This window comes from Rhagoletis pomonella, unplaced genomic scaffold, assembly GCF_013731165.1.
Source record: "Rhagoletis pomonella isolate Grant_MI unplaced genomic scaffold, Rhpom_1.0 Rhpom_scaffold_00014, whole genome shotgun sequence".
Classification (NCBI taxonomy): Eukaryota; Metazoa; Arthropoda; class Insecta; order Diptera; family Tephritidae; genus Rhagoletis; species Rhagoletis pomonella.
Genome location: NW_023458568.1, coordinates 7,843,251 through 7,851,327, shown reverse-complemented (window position 1 = coordinate 7,851,327; position 8,077 = coordinate 7,843,251). Strand labels below are relative to the sequence as shown.

General features: G+C 35.8%; 2 protein-coding genes across 5 annotated transcripts in view; one reads left to right on the top strand and one right to left on the bottom strand.

Moving 5' to 3' along the window:
* LOC118749126 (ribose-phosphate pyrophosphokinase 1-like) overlaps positions 1–8,077 on the top strand; it is a 537,936-nt gene that overhangs the window by 171,683 nt on the left and 358,176 nt on the right. The gene's annotated exons all lie outside the window — the stretch shown is intronic.
* Positions 1–8,077, bottom strand: part of LOC118749192 (metallophosphoesterase domain-containing protein 1-like) — an 11,688-nt gene that overhangs the window by 2,354 nt on the left and 1,257 nt on the right. For 3 of the 4 annotated variants that reach the window (XM_036483976.1, XM_036483977.1, XM_036483975.1), the window contains one exon: positions 5,898–6,479. The exons of the other annotated variant lie outside the window; for it this stretch is intronic. In XM_036483976.1, the coding sequence (XP_036339869.1) occupies positions 5,951–6,479 (529 nt within the window). In that variant the 3' untranslated portion in view covers positions 5,898–5,950. Of the gene's footprint in view, positions 1–5,897; positions 6,480–8,077 lie in introns of those variants that run through there. 4 annotated transcript variants of the gene reach the window in all.

Genomic DNA, 8,077 nt, shown 5'->3' with positions numbered 1-8,077 from the left:
CGGTGCCCCAAGAAGCAAAGACTCCTATTCACCTATGATTTTGTGAGAAGGACTCCTTAAATCCTCCGATGATAGCCAGGAGTGATAGATAGGAGTGTTTTCGGTGTGCTCTGATAATAGACCGGAAAGGAGGCTTAACGGTTTTTTAAAATGTTCTTAATTTTGTTTATAATTAATAAGTATTAAATTTGTTTATCATTTATTTTTATTGAAAGACGCTAAATAAAAAAATTATTTCAAAAAACGGAAAAATCCTGAAATAAATCAAACAAATATTTTTTATCTTGTTTAAAATATGTACGTTCCTTTTAGGTTTGGAACCACTTTGCCCCCGCTCTATAGAATTCTTTGCCAGATCCAGCATACTTTCTAATAAATACACCTGAAAAGTTTTAAAGTTATGCTGGATTTCCATGTTCTTGAAATATTGTTTAATTAAATGGAATATATGTATGTAATATATCAGCAAAAAGTACAGCCGTGATCATTTTTTGTGTATCAAATAGATATTAGAACACACTTTCCACCATACAGTTTCGAAATACAAAATCTCATTTTCCCGCTTTTTATAATCGAAACTGTATGGTGGAAAAAATTTAAGAATATTGTAGTATGTACCACAAAAACGTATATTTTCTTTAAAAAATCATAACTCAGAAAAAAAAAATCTTCGCTATTAGAGATTTAGGTTGATTGTAGTTCAAAGTGTCTCTTTCTCGGTAAAAAAGTTTGAGAAAAAAAAATACTTTTTGATAAATTAAATTTAAAAAAAAATATGCACTTTTTGTTTATTGTTAAATAAAAAATTTTAAATAATGAAAATCAATAATTATATCATTTTATCTTGAAGTGACAAGAATCACTGACATTTGAGTAAAAGCATTGTTGGAATCTATTAAATTTTGACAAAGTTATGGGCATTTTAAAAAAACATTCTCACTGTCAATTCGAATAATCGATTTTTGCCTGAAAAACAAAATCGCGTTTAATTCGGCCGAAAAATTTTTCCGAGCCAAAAGAAAAAATACGTGTCTCATTATTTGGACCAACAAACAATGTATTTGAGTTTGGTCGAAATTAAAAATCATGCTCGTACCTGACCGGTTGTCTGGAAATGGAAAGCATCATATGCATTATTTCGTATGCATAGTTTCCATATTTACAATTTCAGGGTGATTTTGCAAACAGCCTCGCCTGTTGCTCGTGAGTTGCGCAAGCTCAGAGCAAACTAACGAGCGAGCGAGGAGCTAAAATGAGGCAAATCCACACCCTGGTTGTAGCAGCATACAAGTTCCCCAAATAGTTTTTGGTGACAGTCCTTGGCCAAACATAAATCTGGGTCGTTCCGGTTACGTAAACCCGACCCGAGCTGTACTATGAATATGAAGCTATACTATGAAAGACGAAATACATACAAATATAAGTAGAACCATTCAAACATATCTGTGTTCGTATGGAATAGTAGCTTATGTCGGGAAGCTGGCTTTAGTATAATGCGGCATTCCCTTTATTCTTTAAACGACAAGGAATTTTTTGATAAGACTTAATAAGAATATTGACTTGCTAATATCGGAACTATTTCTTGCACGTTTATTTGCCAAAAGTTCTACAACGGCTCAGCGCCAGTCAGTCATTCGCAATCGTATGCTGCGAATGCCGCATTATACTAAAGCCAGTTTTCAACATAAGCTACTATTCCATACGAACACAGATATGCAGGGCTTATTCGAGTTGCAATCACAACCGCAGTGTTACGCGAATTATTAAAGTATCGCATTCTGTGTGAATTTCTAGCAATGTATTATCAGTTGGGCAGTTGCAACAATGGTGCCATTTTTCATCAGTACGGCAGTAATGCCGCTTTTATTATGTGCCTCGAACAGGCCCGTACATACATGAAAACATTGCTGTCACATACATGTACATACATATATATATATATATATATATATATATATATATATCCATACAAACATATGTACATGGCTTTAATTCGTACATATGTACGAATGGATGTAGTTACACGAAGCACGCTTGCTTCATTTATATATTGCTTGGTAGCGGCAGGGCTGAAATGCGAAATGAGTTGGTTCATACATATATACATATCTACGTACTTATGTATGTAGGTACTCGTTGTTGCTGTTGTTGTTGTTGTTGTTGTAACGCATACAGATTCCCCAGAGTTTTTGGGGAGTGTTGCTGGAGTGACAGTCCTTGGCCAGATATAAATCTGGGTCGTTCCGGTTACGTAGACCCGACTGTCGTGGGAACGTGTAGGTACTCGTATGCACGCGCGTTGAAGATGTTTGTGCTGTCGCTTTGAATAGCCGTCATACGTCGCTTTCTTTCTTTATTCCCCTTCTCTATATTATATCTTGCTTCTACTCATGTAACATTTTCAGTTTTAAAAATTACACTCTCCATTTTTGCGATACCGCCGCCTAATTCTGGATTTCCACTAGGCATTGAAATGACAAAAAATGTATGCCATTTAAAATAATGCCATGTGGAAATGAACTTAAAGACTATTGTTTTAATGTAATGACACGATTATTTTTTAATGCCCGACTTCGTCATTTGTCATTTTTGCCATTTAATGCCTAGTGGAAATCCAGCATAAGAAGTTTCACTTCCAAAAAATAATAAACAATCAATATGCGGTCTCCATTGGCAAAATATTGATGCCTATTACGGTATCCGACGGATGCCACCCGCAGGGGTCTAATCCAATTCGAAATGTGATAGGAAGCTACTGTAAATGATTACACTCGTGCGAATATCTTCAATCGGACCGGAATAGGCATGTGCCCAACGGATGTCATTTGCATAAACCTTTTCCTTCTTCCTCGCGTGTTACGACAGTGCGAATTGGATTAGATCCGTGCGAATGACATCCGTCGGATACCGTAATAGGTATGATTGTCTCATAGCATTAACAAGACAGGAAGTTAAGAACCGATTTATAATGTGGGAACGAGTAAACTGCTTTATTAGAAAACCTTTAAATATTTAATCATGCCCTAAGTGTGCAAACTGGTAAAGAAATGTCAAATACAAACCCTATGAAGACAGTGGCCCAAGGCGAATTTACACAAGGTGGTGTTGATGGCGAATTTAGATTTTCGCCGCGCGACTTCCCAATGTCAAAATGATGTGTTTGTTGTAATCAAGTCGAATTCATATTACAACAAACACATCATTTTGACATTAAGAAGTACCGCGGCGAAAATCTAAATTCGCCATCAACACCACCAAGCCGAATTTATACAAGGTGGTGTAACACCAATTTAGATTACAACAACCACATGTATTTGGATTGTGGGTGTTATGTCAAATCTCTTTGGGGCGAGTTTACATGTATTTAGTTTTTGCTTTTGATGGGTGTGCTGTCAAATCAGTAAAAGCAAAAACAAAATACATTTAAGGCGAAAAAATCAGCTGATATTACAACACCACCTTGTAGGAATTCGCCTTGAACACAACCTTGTATAAATTCGCCTTGTAGTGGCCCCTATTATGAGTTGCATTTAATCTTCGACTGTGGTCGAAAGTGCTGATCGAACGAGTTTTCATTTGGTATTATGGCGCTCATTCGATGAAGAACAGCGGTATTGTGAATTTCGCTCGTTTAGGCTGTTCACAATAGTATATTTTTCACCGCTGAGAAGTTTTGTTTTCAAATCGAGCAAACTAAATAGTGTGCTTATACATATCGCACACCGTCTTCAAAAGAGTCGAAACTCAAAATTTGGCATTTTTGAGATTATGCGCTAAAAATGTACGTTGAGCTTTTATTTACCTTTCAGCAAAAGCTGGAGCAAATTTTTGATATAATTTGTTAAAGAAAACTAAAGTGAAGTCGCCCTGCCCATATGATTATCATATGCTAAGAAATAGTTTTTCGCATTTTCTGACAAACGTATTATTTTCAGTTGTGACCATGATACAAAAAAGAAGGTAGTTTCATTTAATGACATTCGTTGTTGTTGTTAACCATTTGACTTTTAATAAAATTATGACATTTCATTAAATTCATGCTACCTGATCACGAGCAGTAATTTTTTTTTTTTAAGCAGAAGATTTCATCAGTTCTCTCAAAGAAGTCGAATATGATGAACCTGAAAATTAATGCATAATCTCAAAAAGGGGGTTGACGAAACTAAGTTTCAGAACGGATGAAGAAAGTGATCAAAATTATACTTATGCTAATTGCCTATCGGAGGGCGATCTGCGCAAGCCGAATTCAAGTTTTTTGCATGCATTGGACATTTTAAATTCGAAATTTGTTGAAGTTAATGGTGATACGCTAACCACAAAGCCTAATTTTTTGCAAAATCTGATGATAAATTTTAAAGTAAATTTTCACGAATTTCATCACGAATCACGAATTTCATGTGAACAAATATTCCCAAAATTATAAAGTAAACCAAAAATAATTTTTCCCAATTTGTTTTGGTTTTGCAAGTTAAATTATGAGAACAATTTATTCACATGGAATTGGCGATTATAAAAATAATTTATTTGAAAAGGGAATTCTTTAGAATCAGATAAATGGCGAAAGATAGATGAAAAAGAACAACAGAATGCTCTCGTGATTTTTATTTTAAAATAAAAAGAACAATTTCAATGAAGTCTCCTTTGACATTACATATTTTTAATATTTTTAATGAAAAAAGGTGCGAACCACGTAAGTAAAAAAATTACCAAGCACTGATAATGATATTTCATTTGAAATATTATTAAATTGGTATAAATGTGGGAAAGAAAATGCTCAGATTTATTGTTTTAATATTATCAAAGTGGTAAGGCCGTTGATAATACTCACAATTTATAAAACTTCAAAAAATTGTATTATCCGTCAAAAGTTGTTTATTGAAACTACCCTCTTTTTTGTAGACGGTGTGCGATATGTACATATGTAAATTTGTACAAATTGAAGTGAAATAAAAAAGAAAGCGAGTTTATAAAAACGTAAAAATTAGTACAACGGAGTCAGAGGACGAGAGCTTAGAAAACTGGACAGGAGCAGAAAACGTTTAAGATTGTTTAAGTGTAGTATTTCGAATATATTTTGACATACAATATATTTAAGAAACTTTGTGATCCAAATCTATTTAAAATATATTAAAACTATACATAAACAGATCTAAAATTTTGTTCTCAGAGATCGTGCCAACTGAGTATTGGGCTTTTCTTTCATAAGTAAAACCAGCCTTTCGAGCTTGTGTTTGGTATTCCCGACGTTAGAACAGCATGAAATTAATAAAAACTGTTTAAAATTAGTGTCCAGTTGCCAAAAAGTAAGAAAACAAATGCGAAATCATACATTTTTCACCATTTTCTAACACTTCGCTACAACATACTCAACGAAAACTTCGACACGGTTGCATAGCTCATAATACGAATTTCACTTTCGATCTTCGATAACCAGCGAAGTTCGAAAATCGAATGCAACTCATTATAATGGGTTGTTTTTGCTTACGCACATTTATGTACATTTATCCATACAAAATTCGTCACCTAAACGCAACTCCATTTTTGCATTAAGAATCTAAATGCTAAAAGCAACCCTGTGATCTTCCAAAATTTCCACGATTCGAACATGATTTAATGAGAAAAATTTTTAAATGCTCAACATTGTTTTTTCGAGTAAACAGTGGCTAGCTGCGTTTCAGTGATCGCGGATCGAGATTTCATTTATTATTTTACATTACTTGGATAAAGAAAAGTTAAGCAAATTCAACAACGATGTGATGCTGATAGAAATCTGGCTCAATTTACGATTTCGAACTCGCGTAATTGTACATTTGCTAGAACATATGTTCGGAAGTGCTAAATGTTGCATTTTAAATGCAGCAAAAACGCTGCATAAGGGCCAGTAAGTTAAGAACCGATTTATAATGTGGAACGAGTATGCTAGTTTATTACAAAACCTTTAGTTATTGAATCATGCGCTAAGTGCGCACACTGATAAGGCAACGTCAAATACAATAGGTGGATTCTTAGGTATATAGTTGATATCACAAGTTGATGCATTCACGTATATAGTGTTTCCGTCTGAAGTAATTCCATAGCCTTCATGAATATGACCAAAAACATGATATTTGGGTTTAACACGTTTCTGAACTGTGTTTAACAATTCAACGCAGCCGGCATGTATGCCAGAGCAACACAAATCTCCATGACCGACTGGAGGCGTATGAGTCACTAATATATCTACATCATTTGGTATAAGATTCCATTTGCTTAAACACGCTTCACCTCGGGGCAAGTTAAATGCCCATTTGCAAAACTCTGGTTGCCAAGGAGTACCATATATACGTATTCCCAGAACATTAATTAACCGGTCCTCCAAATAAGTACAATTGGATAAGACTTCCTGAATATTTTTTGCTTGCAAAGCGCTTTCAATGTCCTCTCGACGATTCCCCAACATCGGCATGTTTTCAAGACTCAAGCGTCCGGTGTGTTTTGTCCTGTCCATATTTAAAGAAATACAAATTACTATACATACATATTATATTAGGTTAAATTGAATATATCGTCGTTTAAAGTACCAAACCGCGTATCGTCGTTCTGCCAAACCGCGTAACTGACATTTTTCGCCAAAAACTGGATTTGCTCACACAAGCTCTTGGCTCAATCCTCATCCAATCGTCCTGAAATATGCCAGCCTGAAATGCGATTGCTTTATAAACAATATTTAAGCAAAAAACAAAACCGACTTCAATTCTCATATAAAAATATATATATATTTATATATATTTCATGATCCAATGATCGGATCTAAACCAGATTAATATGGGACCACCTCTGAGACACTACCTTTCCGATGCATACATAAAAATAAATAAATAAAAAATAAAATAAAAAATAAAAACTAAATAAAAATAAATAAAAAATATTCCGACGAACTGATAACTTTCTCCTTTGGAAGTCGGTTAAAAAGGGAACTATTTTGGGTAAAAGTGCACTTTAGCGGAACCAGGCGTCCAACTCCTTTTTGCGTAGGCGGCCTTCGTCCGCACTTAGGGATTATAACCCTCAGGCAGTAGAATTCTCGGGAAATCTTTAGCTATTTGTACAACGATTTATGGGTGGGGCGGAGGGGGAGGGGCGTGGCTTCCCAAACCCCCCCTAAACGAAGGAGGATGAACGCCGCTTTATGAAGTCACCCCTCACAACCCTCCCCCCCTAAAGACCCCTTGGGAGCTGTTTGAAAATAGGGGAATTTTAGATTTTTTGCAAGGAAAAAACCAAGTTAAACTTGCGTCCGAAGAAGGGGGGCAGAACACCTTTTGCAGAGAACACCTTTCTGCGTAGGCGACCTTCGGCCGCGCTTAGGGATTATAACCCTTACTACGTAGAATTCTCCTCTCTGTGTGACATAACTGGGGCTACCGCCCCAGTGATGTAACCTTGGGAAAGGATGAGGTAACTAGAATTCCCTTTCTGTGTGGTAAACCTGGGGCTGCCGCCCGAGTGATGTCTATTTTGGTTACTGGGTGGTTTATAAAAATATCTTGTATATAAAAATGTATATAATAATAATGTGGCGTGCGCCTTGATATTGTCACACAAAGCGGAGGGACCTACAGTTTTACGCCGACTCCGAACGGCGATTGTATTTTTATGAGAAGCTGTTTTTCATGGCAGAAATACACTCGGAGGTTTGCCATTGCCTGCCGAGGGACGACCGCTGTTAAGAAAAACCTTTTTCTAAATTTTTTGCGATGTTGCTTTGACCAGGGCTTGAACCGAGGTGCTGGTGAGTGAAAGCGCGCACTGCTTACCACTACACCACAGCGGCCGACAAAATGTATATACAAATTTATAACAAAAATTTGCAACAAATACCATATTTCCAACCGGCATTATTGTTAAATTAGTGCACAGATTTAGTAATTTAAATTTTTGTAATAAAGCGTGAACTGGTGTCTACAAGTGTGTGTAAAAGTTTTTTGATTCGATTCACGCGTTTGGGCACAGCAACCCAAAATCGTTGTACAAATTCATAAAGAGTACCCGAATTCTCCTTTCTGTGTTGCCAAAGAAGGGGGGCTGAACACCTTTT